Source organism: Mytilus galloprovincialis, chromosome 2 (assembly GCF_965363235.1).
Source record: "Mytilus galloprovincialis chromosome 2, xbMytGall1.hap1.1, whole genome shotgun sequence".
Taxonomy (NCBI): Eukaryota; Metazoa; Mollusca; class Bivalvia; order Mytilida; family Mytilidae; genus Mytilus; species Mytilus galloprovincialis.
This window is the reverse complement of record NC_134839.1, coordinates 84,416,979-84,438,480: the sequence shown is the minus strand read 5'-3', so window position 1 is coordinate 84,438,480 and position 21,502 is coordinate 84,416,979. Positions and strand designations below refer to the sequence as shown.

At 32.5% G+C, this 21,502-nt stretch overlaps 1 protein-coding gene across 3 annotated transcripts in view; it reads right to left on the bottom strand.

Annotated features, from left to right (window-relative positions):
- Positions 1-21,502, bottom strand: part of LOC143064648 (receptor-type tyrosine-protein phosphatase kappa-like) — a 48,983-nt gene that overhangs the window by 26,240 nt on the left and 1,241 nt on the right. For 2 of the 3 annotated variants that reach the window (XM_076237625.1, XM_076237626.1), the window contains exons 2-3: positions 14,463-14,539; positions 2,569-2,649 (exon numbers count right to left, since the gene is read on the bottom strand). In XM_076237625.1, coding sequence (XP_076093740.1) covers positions 2,569-2,649; positions 14,463-14,523 — 142 coding nt within the window. In that variant the 5' untranslated portion in view covers positions 14,524-14,539. The remainder of the gene's footprint in view (positions 1-2,568; positions 2,650-14,462; positions 14,540-21,502) is intronic. The other variant, XM_076237627.1, reaches the window with a different exon arrangement.

The window sequence follows — 21,502 nt, the reverse complement described above, 5'->3', positions numbered from 1 at the left end:
TATTTGAAATTCTAATGCCTCGTTCACACGATCATTTAATAATCGAATTCGCTAATCGCTTTCACACACTCTTCTTTTTTAATTCGAATTGATTCGAATTGGCTAATTCGAATTAGTTTTAAATGCGTATCGAATTCAAATTGCGAGTGAACTCAGCATAAGGCTTTCTAACTCAGGAACAGATAACGTTAGCTGTATTTGGCAAAACTTTTAGGAATAACTGGTCCTCAATGCTCTTCAACTTCGACTGTATTTGGCCATTTTAATTAAACTATTTTTTTTTTTATTTGAGCGTCTTGTGTGGACGAAAAGCGCGTCTGATGCAAATACAAAATTTCAACCCTGGTTTCTATGATGAGTTTATTTACGTGTTGCCTTTTTTTTTTAAAACAAGTCTGGTTTAATTGCATTTAAAAAAAAAGGTATCGATTTAAACAAAAACAAATGAGGAATGTCCTTATGTAAACAGCCCTAAAACACTAAATACGCATGATGTTCAAATAAATCCTTTCTAATGCTATTCAAATATTTGAATTCTATACTATTCTATTCTATTTTAACTGGCGTCAGTGATCAGTCTTTTGTAGACGAAACTTCAAAGTGCGTCTTGCGTATACATGATTTTGATCCTGGTATCTATGATGAGTTTATTCGACAATTGCTGCTGATTTAATCAATAAAACACAACATTCTTGTCGGATTTTCCTGAATACTATTACATTGGAAATAATTATTAGTGGTAAACGAACAAAAATCATTGAGTCAGATGATCTGGAATAAGAGCGGCAATAACTGATCGTTATAAATTGCAAAAACTTCTATGTCGGGAGACACCAGTTGCAAATATGTTCCCTTCAGCACTGAATCTTTGAGATTCTGTTCTGTTATCTTTCAGTACAACCTCCACCTCAGAGTATCGGCAACGACTCATTGCAATGGTTTTTTAAGTTTGTTAGCTACTGTTGTTATAAGTTATATCGCCACATTATTGTTTACATCGTCACCAAATACAACTACTGGCATAATCTGCTGCGACATATTTATATTAAAAAAGGAATGGAATATCATTTCATCATATTATCAGACTCCCATTTGGATTAAATTTTGTATTTACGCCAAACGCGCGTTTCGTCTACAAAAGACTCATCAGTGACGCTCGAATCCAAAAAAGTTAAAAATCAAGTACGAAGTTGAAGAGCATTGGTGACCAAATTTCCTAAAAGTTTTGGCAAATACGGCTAAGGTAATCTATTCCCGAGGTAGAAAAGCCTTAGTATTTCAAAAATTCAAAGTTTTATTAACAGATAATTCATATATATATGTCCATATCAATGATAATTCATGTCAGCACTAAAATTTGTAAACAACCTATATTTTACCTTATCAATTTAAATATGTTTATAACTTATAAAAAATATATCTTCATGTGCTATATAATCCTACATTTCGAGATAAATTAGATCTGAACGACAACGAAATTTGAACAATACTGACTTGTAACAACTGAACAAATTGAAGTTACTTTGTATAAAGTAATATAATATACATTGTATAACTTCTATGTACAATTTGTAGTATCATGGCCTGATAAAAAATAACATCCAATTTCAACCCTTTGCGAACTTGCCACTTTGGATATTTAACCTAAAATTCGTTTTTCCGAAACATATTTATCTTTTGGCCAGAAATACATTACTTTTGTGTTCAAAAAGAGAAATACATGTGCTTTCTTGTTAAAAAAAAACAACAAAAAAAAAAAAAAACACTTATATATCAAAATATCAATTTTACAGAAGTTTGTTTTTAATTTGAGAAACGCTTATTTTGAAATAATTCATATTTATAAATTGTCTATTGTTTTAGAAAAATCAGATTCCTTTTTTTACTGTATATATTTATAAGATTTAATATTAAAAAAATGGTAAAAATTATTTTCCTACATTATTAACTCAAGTGCCATTTTTTTTTATAACAGAGGTCCGTGTTCTCGTTTTCAAGTAAGTAAAATCACTGAAGGAACACACTTTTCCTGATATATATATATGTGACCTCGCAAAAAATTACATCAAGAAACAATTTTTTGTACAAGTATCGAACTGTCAAATTAATGTTCCACATTAGGGGACACTGTATGTTCGACGTCACAGTGTGTACGTTCGAAATGACCGACAGCATGCGTAGTAACCTGTCGTCGACTTCCATACATACTGCTATGTAAGTTACCATTGAGCAAATTTGGATTAATGTTATCATCATACATCTGAAACGTCTCTTGACAAAATTTATACGTATTACTCTATACAAGTTTAATCAAATCTTTGAATAGGAACAGAAGAACTTTAACTTGTATTAAAACTTCTTATTTGGACAGAAAAGAAGGAAACATAACCAGCAGATTTTCAAATCTATAATGCACCCAAATAAAACATTAGGATTTTTGTTTGTATAATGATGATGATGATTGTGATTTTGACGACGAGGTTAATTCCGATGGTTAAGTAATGATTTTTGACAGAATACCCGGCAATATACTTGACTGAATATATCCTCCTCGAGTCTTAAACTTACCAACACAGACCGGTTGGAATGTTGATGTGTTCCCACAAAACTGTCTCTCTGTGCATTGCTGATTACCACAATTCTGGGAAACTAAAGAAGAAACAAATTAAAATATTGACGATAATTTTTAACGAATTACCAAAGAACATCAAGTTTATTCAAGAATGGCCGTTGCATATTGAACTATTAGTGTAGTTCGATCACTCGTTTACAATATTTTTCATGTTTGGGAATGTTGGGATTAGTTATTCTAAAAAAAAAACCAAGGTATTTCCTTCCAAATAATATAATTAAACTTTTTGTCCCTAAATACTGATATTCGGCTGCATGAAGATTTTCCTCACAGGTATGTTTACTGTTCTGTTATTGTTAAGGTTGTTTTTTTTCTAAATGTTATGTTATTTTGGTGTTAAGCTTGTATGTTCTCTTATTTTTTATGGCATCATTGAAAATACTTCTCAAAAATTTTCTATCGTATTTTTGGAAAGAGGAAGACGACGCGAAACGCTAGTACATGAACTGCTTACCCTTTTGGGCACCTACGTTCAGCCAACGGTTTAATTTGGTGTTGTTCATAGTCCTCAATCTTAACTTGTCTGTGTAGCGTCTGTTTGTTAATATATTTTTAATGTTGCACTTCTTTCTTTGACTAAGGAAGTTTATTGGTCACTCTGTATCTAATCCCATGTTTTTGCTTTCGTTTTCGTGTATATTCTAGTTATTCTGTAAACTTAGTGAGTTTTCCCTTCGTGTTTTTTCAGTTACCTCAATCGATCTTTCTTTCTTGTGTATGAAAATACGCTTAATATTTGGGCATCTTCTTCAGTTTGGCAATTTACCTTTACATTTAATTTTGTATAGGAACAAGTAAATATCAACTCATAATGTCAAAATGAAGAATAGTTCTATTTTCACGAGGATATTATAGGCCTGTTGAATCAAAGATTTTGTAGCAAGAAAATAACAAAAAAATCAGCAACAAAAATATGTCTACAAAAAATGTAAAATCACCAAAATACTGAACTCGGTGAGAAATTCAAAATGTCAAAATCAAAAGCTCAAACACATTAAACGAATGGATAACAACTGTCATATTCCTGACTTGGTACGGGTGTTTTCTTATGTAGAAAATGGTGGATTGAACCTGTTTTTTTTTTAGCTAGCTAAATCTCTCACTTGTATGACAGTCGCATCAAATTCCATTAAATTGACAAAGGATAATATGCCCTGCGAAATCTTGGTGAAAAAACTTATGATTTCAGTTTGAGAGTTGTGTTGTCCAAGCTTTTTTCATCTTCATTTGTGGTTTTTTCCCCCTCATGCACATCAAATTCCCTCTACACTAGGTGTATTTAAAAGATGGCTTAATCTGAGATGACACAATGGTATTCATTGAGACTGACCTTGAGCTCATCGTCGGCAGACAAGTAAAAGCGTTCAACAGAGAATAACCATAGAAGTCAACTATTCAAAACTTTACTAAGGTCAATGTAGAAAAAGGCGTATGTTCGGGAGGCCCATTTTTTGTTGGAAGATGTAAAACTTATTTTAGAATATATTTTATTTTGGTCGAAAGCTTGTTTGGTGCGAACGTAAAATGATCTGATTAAAGAATATCCAGACTGAGTACTTTTAAACAGCTGAATTAGGGTATACAGCTGCTTAAAACTAGTTAAAAATCCTGACATGCAGGTCAGTGACTTTTCTATATATTTGTATTTTTCTAAACTCTCTAGAAATGCAACAAAAGGTTGATAGCTATTTAATATCAAAGTTATATATGACGTAAAGTTAAAAATCAGAAATAAAAAAACTCTGTAGGTCAAGGTAATGGTTTTTTGGAGCTTTTTTACAATATATGATACTTCCCAAAATGCTTAACGCTGCATGGCAATCTTTCACGATCAATTTTGATTAAAATGAACAAAATACTTTTTTTTTTTTTTAACATTTTCAAGTCATCACTTGCAAGACCGATTTCAGTTTCCACTTTAATACTACTCTGTGTGTGAATGTATGCAAGTAACGTTGCAATTTGAAAGAAATAATTAAATTGATAGAAATGTATACAAAAATATTTGCCGGTAAAAAACAGAAAGTGTCAAAATATATGTAGCAATTTTTATTACCAGATTTTTCATAGATCATCTCCGTGTTTCCGTTAAACACACATAGTGGGTTTGCGTCTTTAGTGGGTTACATGTATGCTAGTATAGCTATCATTGCCATTCTCCCCAGTTCTAAAAACCGTTATTTTATATTTGTTACCATTTGGAGAACTGGACTTTGGTTTAAATTACAAAAAAGCCAGATAAAAGGAAAATGTTTCCAAGTTATATATAATATGTATACTAATATCAAATCATGTGTTCAGTACAACAATACGAAATCAGATTTCTTCCCTTGTATGATTGGAGTTCGTCAGGGTGAAAATCTTTCCCCTTTTTTGTTTTCTATATTCTTAAATGACTTAGAAGATTACTTTAGAGAACTTCATGTTTTACCTCTAGAATTAATTAAAGAAAAATGTTATAATGAATTACATGTATTTTTAAAAAATTTTGTTTTGTTGTATGCAGATGACACTCTTATTTTTGCTGATAATTATGATGAAATGCAAAATGCTCTCAAAGTTTTTGAAAACTATTGTAAAATGTGGAAACTTAGTGTGAATATTGGTAAAACTAAAGTGATGGTTTTTAGCAAAAGAAAATCGAAAATGGATTTTGATTTTAAACTTGATGGTACATCTCTTGAAATTGTAGATAGCTATACATATCTTGGTCTTTTGATTAATTATAATGGGTCATTTGTTTGTGCAAAGAAAAAGCTTGTAGAACAGTCGCAAAAAGCACTTTTTGCTGTTTATACAAAGATTAGAAATTTACATTTACCTATTGACCTACAACTTAAATTGTTTGATTATCTTGTCGAACCTATTTTATTGTATGGATCAGAAATATGGGGATTTGAAAACATTGATATAATTGAAAAAGTTCATCTACAATTTTGCAAGAGAATTTTAAATGTGAGATCAAGTACTCCAAATGTTATGGTATATGGAGAATTAGGAAGGTTTCCACTAGAAATTAAAGTAAAATTAAGAATGTTATCGTTTTGGAGTAGAATGGCTAAAAATGAAAACAAACTTAGTAGTTCTATGTATAAGCTTATTTTCAAATCACATGCTGATGGTATTTGTGAATTTAAATGGGTGTCATTTGTAAAATCTATATTTGACAACTCAGGATTAGGTTATATGTTTTTCAACCAATACATTGATTATTCAACTTTCAAACCCGTTATAAAACAGATTCTTCAAGATCAGTTTATTCAAAAGTGGTCCAGTAATATTGATAACTCGTCTCGTGGCGAATATTATAAGTTATTTAAATCTCAGTTTGGGTTGGAAAATTATCTATTACGTCTTCCAGAGGATAAAAGAATCTGGATTTCAAAACTGAGAACATGTAACCTAAAAATTCCTATGGAAACTGGCAGATGGTACAACATCGCTAGAACAGATCGCATATGTACCTTATGTAATGAATCATGTACTGGTGATGAATATCATTATTTATATGCATGTAATAATAGTTCTATTACTGAACTTCGGAAGAAATATATACCGAAATATTATACAACATACCCATCTGTACTGAAAATGCAAAATATGCTGTCATTGTGTCACTGTCAGTTGTTGTATAATCTAGCTATATTTATTAAGAAACTATCTACCTTCATTTAGAGAGATGCATGTATCTTACAAGTTTTATTATCTTTAGAAATTACACTTTTGTTAATAGTTACCTGTCTATTCTGTCATTTATTGTATTTGATTTGTAATTTGTCCTCATGTAACACATATTTTGTGTCTGAGTGTAAATAAAGAATTGATTGAATTGTTAAGCTGTTATTGCATATATTTTATTTTTGTGTAAACTTCATAGTCATTTCAACTCATTTGTCTCTGAAAAATACTCTACATACCAAAATACAAGTTGATAAACGAATAATGCATATTTGTTAAGAGACAAGTGCGTGTGCATGGTAAGACTATCGCAGCCGTCAAATTTAGGGATTTAAAAAAATATGACAACCATGCTCCCAACAAAAGACATCGCATATCTATTTTCAAGATAAAACTTGTTCTTTCCTATGTAACATACTAGCTCCGTACTTTCAAAGCTATAACGTATTATGTCAATTCTTCAGAATACTGAAATGTGTTAAAACTGCGAAGACTACGTAATACATTGGCATAAATTAATGTGCATTGATCAACAAAGGTGAGAATATTTTCTCTATGGTATATTCATGTTAATAAACAATTGGCTAATTGCACACGTATTGATTTTCAGCGTGTAAGGTAATAATGTGAGCAATCCATAGAATTGAATTATTGATGATAGCATGATGAGAAAGATGAACATGATGTTAGCATGGTGTGAAAGATTTATTTTCTGTCATCTGTTACTTTCGTAAACTGTTAAAGGGCACTACATGTCAAATTCATGTTCACCGATATGACTCAAATTCTTATATTTGATTAATAACCATGAAAAATATTTATACAAATTATTAAAAGTCTGAAATAAACAATTTACGAGGCATCAGCTCAATAAATGTAGCTTCATTGTGTGTGTATTATAGTCTTCACCCGATCTAATTAACTTTTGAGTTGACCTATGAAGACCTCTGAGACCTATGAAGACCTCTGAGATAGTATTATAAGAGATATACATATAAATATAGATGTAAATAGAAAGGAAACTCGTGCTAATGGATTTTTCTAGGTCTGTTTGATTAAAAAAAAATCTTATACTGGTGAAATTGATGTTCAACATATTTTTTTAAACCTATAATGTGAATTAAACAGACGTAGAAAAATCCATTAGCACGAGTTCTCTTTCTATTTATATCTATATTTATATGTATATCTCTTTTTGCACGAGTCCGAGTCCGATGTTGATTTATATCTATATCTATATATATCTAAGTAAATGTTTACAACGGGTTATCCAATCGTCGGCAGTTACGGAAGGTCACCTTGATGGTTAACAGACAACTTTCAAGTTCGATGCATTTCCGTCAAAAACTTCGGTTTTAATTAACATCATTCAGGCGTTAAGGGGCGTCGTCACTTCCTTTCCCATGTTGAGCGAGTGGTTGTAAAAGTATGATGCTATATTACAAGAATTAATCGGCAAATTGAATTCTCATAATTGACAATCAGCATTGCTGTCATTAGGGAATTGTGATAAAATATCTACAGAACAAATATTATTCTAGTTTATCCTACACAATAACGATCACTAAGACGCCCGATGAACTTTAATAATGCAGGGAAACCGACGATCCCTTCTATCTGGTAAATGACGTCATAAAGGCGCGCATAATTGACAAGTTTTTTTCCGATGAAGAGCAAACTCGAAAGTGGAATATTAGAAGACGTCTATACTAAAATACACACGAAATGCTATCAATACATAATTTCGATGTGTATGCAATGTAAATTGTTTATTTAAGACTTTTCTTATTTGGATAAACGTTATAATTAAGTCGAATATGAAAATTAGAGTCAAATCAGTGAACATGAATGTGTCAGCCAGTGCTCCGATAAGGAAGTATTTTGAAGAGCAGCGGAATATAACGACTGAATAATTCGGGTTAGGTTTAAATGTATCCTTGCTTGAAATAAGGGAGATAAATTGCAACTTCCGAGTTAAGAATTTTCACTTTCAGTACCATCTGATAGATTTCTTGACATTGATTGATAAAATATATGATTCTAGGTACTTTTAAATGAAATAGGTTCAGGAAATAAATAGCTGTTTCCGGTTTTAAAAATTGTAACTTCCTGCAGACCTTTTCAAGCTCATATGTCTACCAACTTTTAAAATGCATTTCTTTCGCTGAGGTTTTGCAGTTACAAATTTTTCAGTTGTATCAAATTCTGAAGGGGAAATAACTTTCATATGGAATCCCTTTAGCGCTTCGGTGACAATTAAACAACACAACCAGAGGATAGCACAGCAATTTAGATCGTATTTGTTGATTTCTTCTATGGTAATAACAAGAAAAACAGTGTTTGGGAAGACAACTCTTACAAGGAAAAACATTCAGTTTCAAAAGCGTATAAACTTTGATTTCAAATATCAAATATCTTAGCGACATCTTGAGAAAAATAATCAAAACAAAATCAACAGGTTTTTCAACGAAAAAATGGAAAGACCTATTAATGTGATCACTTGGAGAAGTCAAGAGTATTTATCAGATAACGAGATAGATAATTATAATAAATCGGGATGACGTTGACCTATAATGTATTGTAAAAATTTCTGAACATTAATTTGTGACTTTTATGGAGCCTGAAATGTCTCATTGGCTCTTATACTACATCTTCATATCTATATTAACTGCGGTTTTCTTAAAGGTTTATAATAGCAACTAAACAATTGCAGGTATAAAGTGTATAATCATAATCTTCCATAATCATAAAGGTGTCTTGAAAAATATACACTAATTGTTTTTCGAAATTACGGTGTTTTCTTAGGGCGTTTATTACCGGCATCAATAAAATAGTTATGAAGTTGCTTTTGTATTTGTTCTCCAACTGATTGCCATTAAAATTTTTGTTTTAAGTGTGACTGTATAGCCAGGGTTGTATAAAGATCTATAAAATGTAAGTTTAAAACCAGATCAGTTTTAACTCCCAAGTTCATGAACATTTGTTAAGAGTTGGATTATCTTATAATACTGATATATTATTCTTAATGTATTTAATTGACGTAAGTAATGTGATTTTGGCCTTTCTTTGTTCATGTTTGCTATTCGCCGTTGATTCTTATTAATGTAAATAAAATCTATCTACTGTCTTATTATATTTTTGAAGCTGATCAGACGTGTGTTTGTGGTCATTATTTAACGCCTTTCGACCGTTGATCAGTTCCAAAACCGCTTACTTGTCTAATTGTCGTAATGAAAATAACTCAATACTATCATATCAACTAATTAGATATTGGAGTCTTCAGGTATGTTATCGTTCTTAATCGGCAGTACGATTGATATAAAAAAGAAAAACATAATTGAGGGGGGGCAAGGGGTTTAACTGTTATGCTGTTATGGGGCAATTTAATTCTTTGTTATCTGTTATTCTGAAAATATATTTGCTGTTAGCTGTTATTGTCTTATTCATTGTTAGCTGTTATTGGACTTTTAGGTTTTTGGTTATCTGTTATTGTGATAATATATTTGCTGTTAACTGTTATTGAAAATTGGAATGTAATCATTTTTTTTCGACAGCCCATATTCGGTAGAAATTGAAGATTATTGGACATTGGGGTCTACCACTAGTAATATGGTGGTCCCGTATTCGCCGGGTGAAGGATTTCATTAATATATACCCATCACAGATCAACACATAAACATATTAATATCAGTGAGGTCCAGGACAAGTACAGTATATCTTATGATTATCCTTTGTAATAAAATCCATTTTTTTATGGACATGTAGCTTGATGTTCGGTGTGAGCCAAGGCTCCGTGTTTGAGGCTGTTTTTTTTACCTACAATGGTTTACTTTTATAAATTGTTACTTGGATGGAGAGTTGTCTCATTGGCACTCCTACCACATTTTCCTATATCTATGTATTTAGAATTTTTTTTTTTTTTTTTTTTGTATGGGGATAATATTCCTTGTTTCCTGTACGTACATATTAAATTCCAGCATTTCTTAATATGACAAAAAGGAAAATATATGGCCAGGGATATCTGATGAGGATCTCAATTAAGAACTACATGTATGTCCTTACTACCAGTTAACATTTTATATAATAAAGTACACAGACTCAGATCTGTGATTCTTTCAAAGCAGAACCAAATAAGTTCAAACCATGTACTGGGTTCCGAAGCTGCACATAACTCATTACAAACAAAGATCTATTTCGTCTTTAAGCCATTGTTCCACTACTAAACTATGTATTCTACTTACTAGTACACTTGGTACACTCAAAAACGTAATAATAAGTTGTTCAAATAAGGCCTTTGAAAATAGTGGAATAATTGGAGTGTCAAATTTATTTTGAAGTACTTGATAAATTGCATGCTTATAATTTGCGCTTTTGATTTTTCTACCCTATATACCACTGTGCCTCCTAGTCTTATTAAGAAAAAAATCACACACCTCATGCATTGAACGTGCATTTAAAAAAAATTCAGAATGCAAATATATATATTCAAACTCTTTCAGGTCATTTTTTAGTAATAACAAACAAAAGAACTATGTCAATATTAATTGGACCTACTTTGATACCATAACTGCCCTTAAATTGTCCATGACTAGATATCATTTTTGTCTGCTATGGAGTTTCCGTATATTGTCAAGCTATCAGAATTCCAATGGGGACTAACTGTGCACCACTTATTGCGGACCTGTTTCTGTATTGTTATGAGTTACAATTAATGAAAAAATTCAGCAACGGAAGGGATTGTGCTTGATTTTCATATGATGGAGACATAATCTTTCAATCAGTCCAGGACCTGACTTATTTTAATATTTCATTTACTGTTATCTGTTTTTGTCCATTTTAATTCCTTGTTATCTGTTATAAGCCAAATCAATTTGCTGTTATGCTGTTATTGGGACCCCCCTTGCCCCCCTATAATTGAGTGTTGATAGGGCGATTTGACATTCTAATCTCATGGTTGAAGGGAAACTAAAAAACGCCATTCAACAAATCCAAAAACGCCAAAAGACATACAAGACCACAAACGATACACAAAAAACAAAAAACAACACAAACTTCACCAACAACTGGGACTGATGTCGGGTGCTCCAGAAGAGTTGGCAGATCCTGATTCCCTTGTGATATCAGTTATGTTGCTTGTGGTAAATACAAATGTGGTGATAAGTGAAAGTCTCATCTGTTGTCATCTGTGATACATATATATCTCATAGTTGCCTACAAACTCGTGATCGCGTCCGTAAAACTTTCGAAGGCATGATATCAAATTTAACACATGACATGGGTAAAATCTCTTTGTTCTTACTGTGCTATAATCTGAATAATGCACAGCTGAGGTGTGCATTAACTACCTCAGATATATTGCACAGTTCAAATCTATTTTTACCTTTGGGGGCGTTTCCTGGATTCTGAAAGGGGTGTTACATGCATTCTATAGAATTAAAAAATATCAACAATTGTAGCGAGACTAAAAAAGTTACGTTGTCCAATTCAAGTATGAAAAACCTATTCGCCCCCCCCCCCCCCCCCCCTAAAAAAAAAAAAAAAACAACCACTCCCCCAAATCCGCCATCTGACTTGAAGTTACAAAAAAGTTGATTAATAAAACACTTTGTACAAACATTGTAGTTTCAAAAAAAAAAAAAAAAACGTCGTTCGGGTTAATCAGGGTCACCCAAGCCGTGCAGATTAAATCCAATATACCGACTTGCTTGGTCAATAACTATTACTTATACTTCTTGAAACCCTTGATTCAATATCAAACCGTTTGTCGATAGTAAACCGAAGCTCTGGAATATTTTATTAACTAGGAGAGATATTCACTCCATATGCAGACGCTTTTGGAATTTTTCAAATGTATAACCAAATAAGATGTAAAATTGGGTAGCATTTAATAATACCCTCCATGATACCAACCGACCGTGAGTTTTTTCTGCTTGGGCATCAACAGCTTAGTTCAATTTAATGCAGATATGGGTAGCATTCAACACGTTTTTGTTTTTATCATAACTAATTTCAAACTATTCTCACTTGATTTATCTAGGGTTGAAAATAAAAGAAAATGTACTCAATACCTTCCTATATATGGAGCTGAAATAACGTGTGTGATAAGACAACGGACGACCAAATTTAGTTATCAAAATCGATTAAACTGAATTATTGAATGTAATTGGGCGAATTACTTTTGGATTTTAATCATTTATAAATAATGTCATGTGCGTGATTAAATACAGCAAAGGACATAAAGACTATCAATTTATTGGCATCGTTTGTGCAAGTTCAAAAAGTCTTTATTTTTCATATTTTTGAAAGTTTAACATTTTGTTCATATTTCTTATTGCTCGCATTTTTTTTTTTTTAAGTTATCGTACTTTTAATTTTTTGAAATATCAGACAGCCTTTAAGAAATAAAAATACATTTAGAAAGCTCATTTTTTTATAGTAAAAATTCCACAAATACACGCTTTATGTAAAGTACATACACAAAAATCATGTAATTTAGAGTTTGGTAGCAATCAATGCAGTTTTGAAATAGTTTTTTTCCGCTGTATAATTTTACAAAACAAATGAAAACCAAAAAAGATGAACTTTTGTTAAAACAAACCCTGTTTCCAAGAATGCAATAACTAGAATAAGACATCTTGGTATATGAATTAAGATGTCTTGATGTTGTGTTGGAATATTTTGACGAAACTGTTAAAAATGTTGTAATCAGCAGATACATGATTTACTGAAAATTATAGTTTAAATTCAACAAATCTTGGCTCATTTTGGATTTTGCGATAGAAAATATCGATATAGACAATAGATATACTAGTAGTAAGCACTGTAATATTAATATGTAGGATGGCCATAGCCGTTTATATGTAATACGCTCCATATGAAAAGAACGAGGTAGCATATTGAATGTAAAAAATACCAATAAATGTTCAAAGTACATACATATATCTTGATAGTCAGAAATACCTCAGTGTCATATCTATAATTATGTGTTTTGAAATAAGAATGCAATTTCATTCCAGTGACCAGGAATGCATATTACATCATCGAAAACTTCAGTGCTTTCATCTTTACAACGTTGCCATTCTTTTTGGGTATATACAATAACAAATATAAAAAAAGAAGATGTGGTATGATTGCCAATGAGACAACTTACCACAAGAGACAAAAATGACACAGAAATTAACAACTATAGGTCACCGTACGGCCTTCAACAATAAGCAAAGCCCATACCGCATATAGTCAGCTATAAAAGGCCCCGAAATGAAATTGTAAAAAATTCAAACTAGAAAACTAACGGCCTTATTTATTTAAAAAAATGAACGAAAAACAAATATGTAACACATAAACAAACGACAACCACTGAATTACAGGCTCCCGACTTTGTTCATTTAGAAATAAGGGCGGTGCCTTACATTAGTCGATACAGATTTAAAAGAGGTGCAATATAAGTGAGTGTATAAACACTTATGGTAAAAATCTTCCCAGGTTATATCCATATTTATGGTGATCATTAAACTTTGAAGAACATTATTCATGTATTGTATATTCATAGGTTGTAAAATGATTTTGCGTAATAGAAAGATGTTTACCAAAAAACTTCGTTGTTGTAACGAAAATAAGATTTGTTCAACTTTAAAAAGCCGTAAAGAATAAATTAAACGTTTTTTTTTATAATGAATCATTATCAATTGTTCATACAAAATACAAACACAGACATATTTGTGCACTTTAATTTGTTTAAACATGTGTTTCAAGTTCACACGTAGATTTGTGATATAGGAAAGTGTGAAGCCGAATGAAACAGTGGATACATAAAGAAGAAAATGACAGAAAGGCTGAAATGTTGAGTCAGTTGGACTGCTCATTGTACTAACTAAGAGTTGATATTAGAGCTATCGCTACATCATGATATACTGGCGATTCATTCCGACCGAGTCTTCTTAAGATAGGACGGAATCAATTTCCCATTTGATCGTGTCTAAACTTTGGTCTTATAAAAGATTTTTTAGTTATTTCTTTTAACCAATTTTTTTCCGGACAAATAGTTATTTATCTCTATTGTGTATAAGCAACAGTTAAATTTTGAAAGTAACAGAAGAAAGAAAAACAACACAAAACACGCTCAGTATTATCTAACGAATATCATCAAACTTACCAACAACTCCCAGATTAAGAACGATGATTACAAGAAGATAACCATATGTATTTATCATCATAATCTATCAGGGTCACCTGAAATGAATGGCATTTAATGTACATGGTTTTCATTATCATTTACAAGGACGAAGGAGAAAAAAAGAATAAGTGTAAAATCCCCAAAATTGGTTTGTTACTAGTATATATGTTTTAAATCCCAAAAATCGGACTTTTTCTAGAAAAGAAAAGCCTACATGTATGGATAAACAATAAAGTGACCATTTAAATGTGTTACAAACGAGATCAAACGAAATCACTCATGCTAATAACATTTTTATCTTCCATGACGATTATGTGTAGCATTTAAAAGGATTCAGAACATCCGACAACAAAGACATGATTCAACTATTCTTCTATGATTTGTTTGCTTGACTACGTTAAACCAAGGATTTGTATAGTCTTACTATACAAATCCTTGGTTAAACCGTCTGAAATATTGTTTACAGTATAATTTGAATGTGTCTCACTCGTCAAAATTTCAAATTAATATAGATTACTTACAGAAGCAATTAAACAAGAGGCTCTCAACATGCTCAAGAGCCTGAAGTGCTCACCTGAAATTTTTTGCATCAATCTTCCATTTGTGATCATTTTACCCCTATGTTCCATTTTAGCCATGTAACTATATTAACATGTATAAAGTGATTATGTTTCTTGACGTAAAAGGAAATAAAATACAAATATTTATACTAGTTACTCTGAAACTCATTCAGTCTAATTTTGGCTGTAATAGATTCCGCAATGTCGAAGGAGAAGATTCTTTAGAGTATTAAGCAAACTAGATGAACATGTTTTGTGATCTTTATGTATTACGGGTTAAACTTGCTTAATTAAAATATTTAAATTCAAAATAGTTAAAAATGTGTTTGGATTTTTTATAATTCTATTTGTGACTTTTATGAAACAAAATTTACGTTAGATGTACGTTTCATTATAACTAGAACACACCCGCGAAATCGCGGGCATTTAGAGCGTATTTGAAAGGATGTAAAGTGTTGTAGGAAGAATTTTGTAAAAGATTTAATAACTTGAGAATTTCAGGAAAAGTATCAAAAGTCATAGGTACTTGGGGACAGGAAAATGTTTTTTTTAACCCTCCTCCTTTATTTCCAAAGTTCACATTTTTTGTTTTCTATTAATTTCATTATGAACATACATTTAGTGTACATGTATTATGAACATTCCAGTCAGGAGCCTGTAATTCAGTGGTTCAGTGATATTTGTTTTTCGTTCATTTTTTGTACATAAATAAGGCTGTTAGTTTTCTCATTTGAATTGTTTTACATTGTCATTTCGGAGCCTTTTATATCAGACTATGCAGTATCGGCTTTTGCTTATTGTTGAAGGCCGTTAGGTGACCTTTAAATGTTAATTTCGGTGTCATTTTGGTCTCTTGTGGAGAGCTGTCTCATTGGTATTCATACCACATCTTCTTTTTTTTGTAAAACATTTAGTGACTTGAGTATTTCAGAAAAGGTATCAAAAGTCATAGGTAATTTGGGACAGGATAATTGTTTTTCTAGCCCGGCTCCTCCTTTTTCCACAAAATATCCTTTTTTGTTTGTTTGTCCTCTATTTATTTTAATGACACATGAATAATTTTAGCGCTTATCTGTATATTATGAACATTCATTAAAGGGGGTCGGGGCAGAGGCGGATTTAGGGGCGCCCCCCCTTTTTCTGGAAAATAATTGGTTGCTTATATAGGGAATCACTGAAGCATGACCGGAGCGGGCCCCTCTTAGGCAGTCAACGGGCCTCTGCGTATGAAAATTTCTGGATCCGCCACTGCGTAGGGGCCCTGATCCCAATATCCCGGGCTTGAAAACATGAAATCCTGAGGTTATGAATTTATTATACAAATTAAATATCTCGACATCCCGAAATTCGAAAAAAGAAATCCCGGATCCCGAAATGGTCAATCCTGAAATTTCGATCTTAAAAACACCCGTTCCAGACGTCCCGAAAGTGTATTTTCTTATTACAGTCAATTCTCAGTTTAATAATTGATCCACAGCGGTCATTGATATATTATTCAGACCCTCTCTATTAAATAAACCCTGTGACTGCCGTGGATAGTAAACTTGAAAATGATATCAGACAGAAAATACACTTTATTCGTAGTATATGTATTTGTTTCAAAGTAAAAAGAAAAACGCAAACCGAAGGTCTAATCTGACTTAAATTTTGTCCAATGACGGATATAAGACAGAAAATACACTGTATTCGTAGTATTAACAAGTACACACCCGTGATATCGCGGGTCCGTGACTGACTTAAAGTATATAACTATGCCTAAGCCTTATTTTAGTAATTGGTATTGTCATCTGATAAAGTCATGTCGATTATAAGATACACAGGTTTTTTTGCTATCAAATCTTTCTGTTTGAACCCGTCGACCTGGAACTTATCAATTATTGGTAATATTAATTATTTGGAAAACAAAAGGTCCTGGCTATCCAGGAATGGAGTATTTTTTAATCAACAGCATTGTCCTATATTAGTTATCTTAGAAAGTCTTGCCGATTGCTGAATAAAACTACAATAGGGAACAATTTGACAATGCCGGATATAATTTAGTAGTGTCAGCCCTTTGATTATGACCCGTGTATATAGCAAAATCCTAAATACACCGTTTGGTGGTGCGCCTGTCAAATGCGGAACGTACAGATAAGGTAAGAGCTAACAGGTGAATATACTATTGGTATCGGTATCGGATTCGACCCGGAACTTGTTAATTATTGGCAATATTAATTATGTGGAAAACAAAAGGGTCTGGAGTGGTGTAATTTTTAATCTACACCATTGTCCTATATTAGTTCTATATAGAGTTGAATTCTTTGATTTGTCGTTTTTACCCGATGACGGCTGACAAATTGGACCTCGTAATTTTAGTATTATAGATGTATGTTCAAAGTATACAGAAAAACACAAACTGGAAGTCTAATCTGACTTAAATTTCGCCCAATGACGGAAACATATCCGGACGTCTTTTTTCTCGTTTTTCACCCAAAATAACTCAATCTGAATAATCATATGAATGGATGACAAATACGATTATGCACTGTACCCATAAGACACAGAGGCATGATGATTAATTTATTGTGGAAAGAAGAGAAGCGACACCAAAAATGAGGTCTTCTCGTTTAATAGTATAGATGACACATGAATAATTTTGCGCTTATCTTTATATTATGAACATTCATTAAAGGGGGGTCGGGGCAGAGGCGGATTTAGCCCCCCCCCTTTTTCTGGAAAATAATTGGTTGCTTATATAGGGAATCACTGAATCATGACCGGAGCGGGCCCCTCTTAGGCAGTCAACGGGCCTCTGCGTATGAAAATTTCTGGATCCGCCACTGCGTAGGGGCCCTGATCCCAATATCCCGGGCTTGAAAACATGAAATCCTGAGGTTATGAATTTATTATACAAATTAAATATCTCGACATCCCGAAATTCGAGAAAAGAAATCCCGGATCCCGAAATGGTCAATCCTGAAATTTCGATCTTAAAAACACCCGTTCCAGACGTCCCGAAAGTGTATTTTCTTATTACAGTCAATTCTCAGTTTAATAATTGATCCACAGCGGTCATTGATATATTATTCAGACCCTCTCTATTAAATAAACCCTGTGACTGCCGTGGATAGTAAACTTGAAAATGATATCAGACAGAAAATACACTTTCCGAATTGATTTTCCTCTGAGTTCAGTATTTTTGTGATTTTACTTTTCGTAGTATATGTATTTGTTTCAAAGTAAAAAGAAAAACGCAAACCGAAGGTCTAATCTGACTTAAATTTCGTCCAATGACGGATATAAGACAGAAAATACACTGTATTCGTAGTATTAATGTATGTTCAAAGTATACAGAAAAACGCAAACCGGAAGTCTAATCTGACTTAAATTTCGCCCAATGACGGAAACATATCCGGACGTCTTTTTTCTCGTTTTTCACCCAAAATAACTCAATCTGAATAATCATATGAATGGATGACAAATACGATTATGCACTGTACCCATAGGACACCGAGGCATGATGATTAATTTATTGTGGAAAGAAGAGAAGCGACACCCAAAATAAGGTCTTCTCGTTTAATAGTATAGATACTTTATTCTGACTTGCTAACTGCACATCACGCGTTATTCCTTAAGCAATTGCATCACTCAATAAAACTTATCATTCATGATAACACGTGGTCCCACAATAAAGTACACAGGTGAATTAAATTAAAAAATTATAAAACTCGTGTTTTCATGATCACTGGGGTAAATGTGATCTCCGTAACTGCAGTTACGCATATCCAAAGATGGCGGACGATGTTTCTGGTCAATATTTCTTTTGTCAATTCTGTAATAATTATGTATTACTCTTAGGTATTTCGTGTCTTAATAAAAGTATTACAAAGTTTGAAACTGAAATACAAAGCTTCTTTTCATAGTTCAACCGTTAAATGGAGAAATCATCATTTCAAAAAATCGCGAGGATATGGGTAACTGTATAGACTGATATCCATAACTGTAATAAACGTTTAGAGAAGGATATCCGTAACTATTGATTTGCGTTGTTTCTGCTTCAGTCATTATCTTCGATTAAATAGTTTGGACCATCATTTTTTTCCTAAATTCGGCAAAATAAAGGAAACCATTGGGATAAAAAAAAATATGCCCACAATGTTATAACAACACAAGAAAAATTCCACTGTTTCTGACGTCTTCACACTAAATCTTTCGGTTGTTGGATGTATAATAACTGATTTATTAGTCTTTTTAGGCTTTGAACTAGCTTTCAGTACTTGCGATTTCTCTAAGATCTGTATTAAGTGTCTGTTTTGGGGATATCCAAGTACTCTCCCACCTTCACTTTAATTGAGTAAAATTTATTTTTATTTGTATCCACCTGATGAGTAAAGCCTTTTCTACTGATCTTTTAGTCTGCTTTTGTGATGTACTGTTACATCACTGTCTCAGGCTAGAGGAGGGTTGGACGCCAGCTAACATGCTCAACATCGCCTAATTCTGTATTTGCCTAGGCCTGACCGAAGTCATGATCAAGCGCATGCAACTCAGTGGCGGTCGTTTGTTGCTGTGTTACATATTTGTTTTTCGTTCTTTATTTTTTGTGTACCCAAATAAGGCCATTACTTGATTTGTTTGAATTGTTCTTCATTGTCTTTTTGTGGGGCCTTTAATAGCAGACTATGCGGTATGGACATTGCTCACTGTTAAAGGCCGTACGGTGACCTATAAATGTTAATTTTTGTGTCATTTGGTCTCTTGTGGAGTTATCTCATTGACAGTCGTACCGTACCACATCTTCTCTTATATAAATGTTCAGAACGAGAAAAATTTCAAAAAGTAGGTAAGTCTTGCATCAGAGGTTTTCCTGGATGAAGGTCAAAGAAATTTGGACTGCCACGGGATGGTAGATTGGATAAGGACGGATATTTATCTTTGCAAAATGACATATATGGACCCCTCGAAGAGTTGTTACAAGGGTTATTAACGTATAAAGAGCCCGGAGTTGTCTCTACACAAGGCATCTGATTGAACGTCCTCATTCTGACCGGATGTGGATGCGTATTTGTGCATCCCGAAAAACGGACGCCCAACTTTTGCTAGGGTTGTCGAGGAGGTAGTCCAATGGAGACCATTTTTCCAATTCCCAGTCACTCTTGTGGTCTTGAAATGTAGTGTTTAGGTACCTATTGTTTATCATCTGATGTAGGCGGTATTGTGCTATTTTGTTTTATATTTGTATATTGTTAACCTTTACTCTATGTTACTGTTTGAATATTGTTTATGTGTTCAGTATTCATACACACCGCAATTTTGTTACGGTGCTATGGTCATTATATACGCTTGCCTTCAAATTTGGCTTATGAACTTTATTTTTTTAATTTTTAATTGCCATTTTTTGTTTCTCGGTTGAAAGTTAAAATTTTTTTTTATAGTGATAAAGATTTTAAAATAATGTTGACTGTGATACATAGTACCCAAAATTTTGAGATTTTGACCAATCATGTCTGTTTGCTTTGCTCAATTTTTGTTTAATATAATGGAATTCTATGTAACTCTCATACAAGTGAGAGACTTAGCTATCTACACAGCCAGGTTTAATCTACCATTTTCTATATGCTTGTACCCGAAATCAAGAATACGACAGTTGTTATCAATTCGTTTAGTGTGTTTGAGATTTAAATTTTTTCATTTGCTAAAGGACTGTCCGTTCACTTTTACTTAACATTTCATCTGAAACAAGCTTTTAGATTTCCGTCCTAACCTCGCTATGCATGATGCTGACTATATAGAAATACAGAATTGGTAGCCTGATCAAATTTTCATATTCTTATTTTAAAAACTTCGAAGAACAATTCCGATTCATATTTATTACATTTAAAAAAAAACGGAGACATTTTTTTCATTTCAAACATGATTGAATTGTGTAGAAATAAAATCAGTTACGGATATCAATATTTCCAGTTAACGTAAGGGTACCCAAATTGCACCGAGTACCCAAATTGCACCTATTTAGAAAAAATAGCAACGGAAATCTTGCAACATTTCCTAGAGACTAAACAATTTGTATTTTTTTTATTTGATACTATGCACGTCTTTCAACATAGGTAAACATATATAGATATACACAAAACGTTCACAGTATTTATCAACAGATGGACTGTTTACTGAAAAAGCAAAATGTTCGAAAACGTCACCGTACGACGTCATCAAAACGTCATCTTTTTAAAATTAGCAAAAACAATATATTATAAGCATCCATTTTGTAAAATATGAAGAGTAAGCATGGACTAATATTCAATTGTTCAAAATATTTGAAGAAATTAAACAAAAGCTCGGTTATTAGACTTTTGACGATGTGAATTTAAGCATGGATGCAATTTGGGTACTCCTCATTACAGAATCCTGGATAGTTTGGAGGTTGATTCAAACCCATTTTTTATGGACTCAGTATGGATTAAAAATCAAATTAGTGTACCT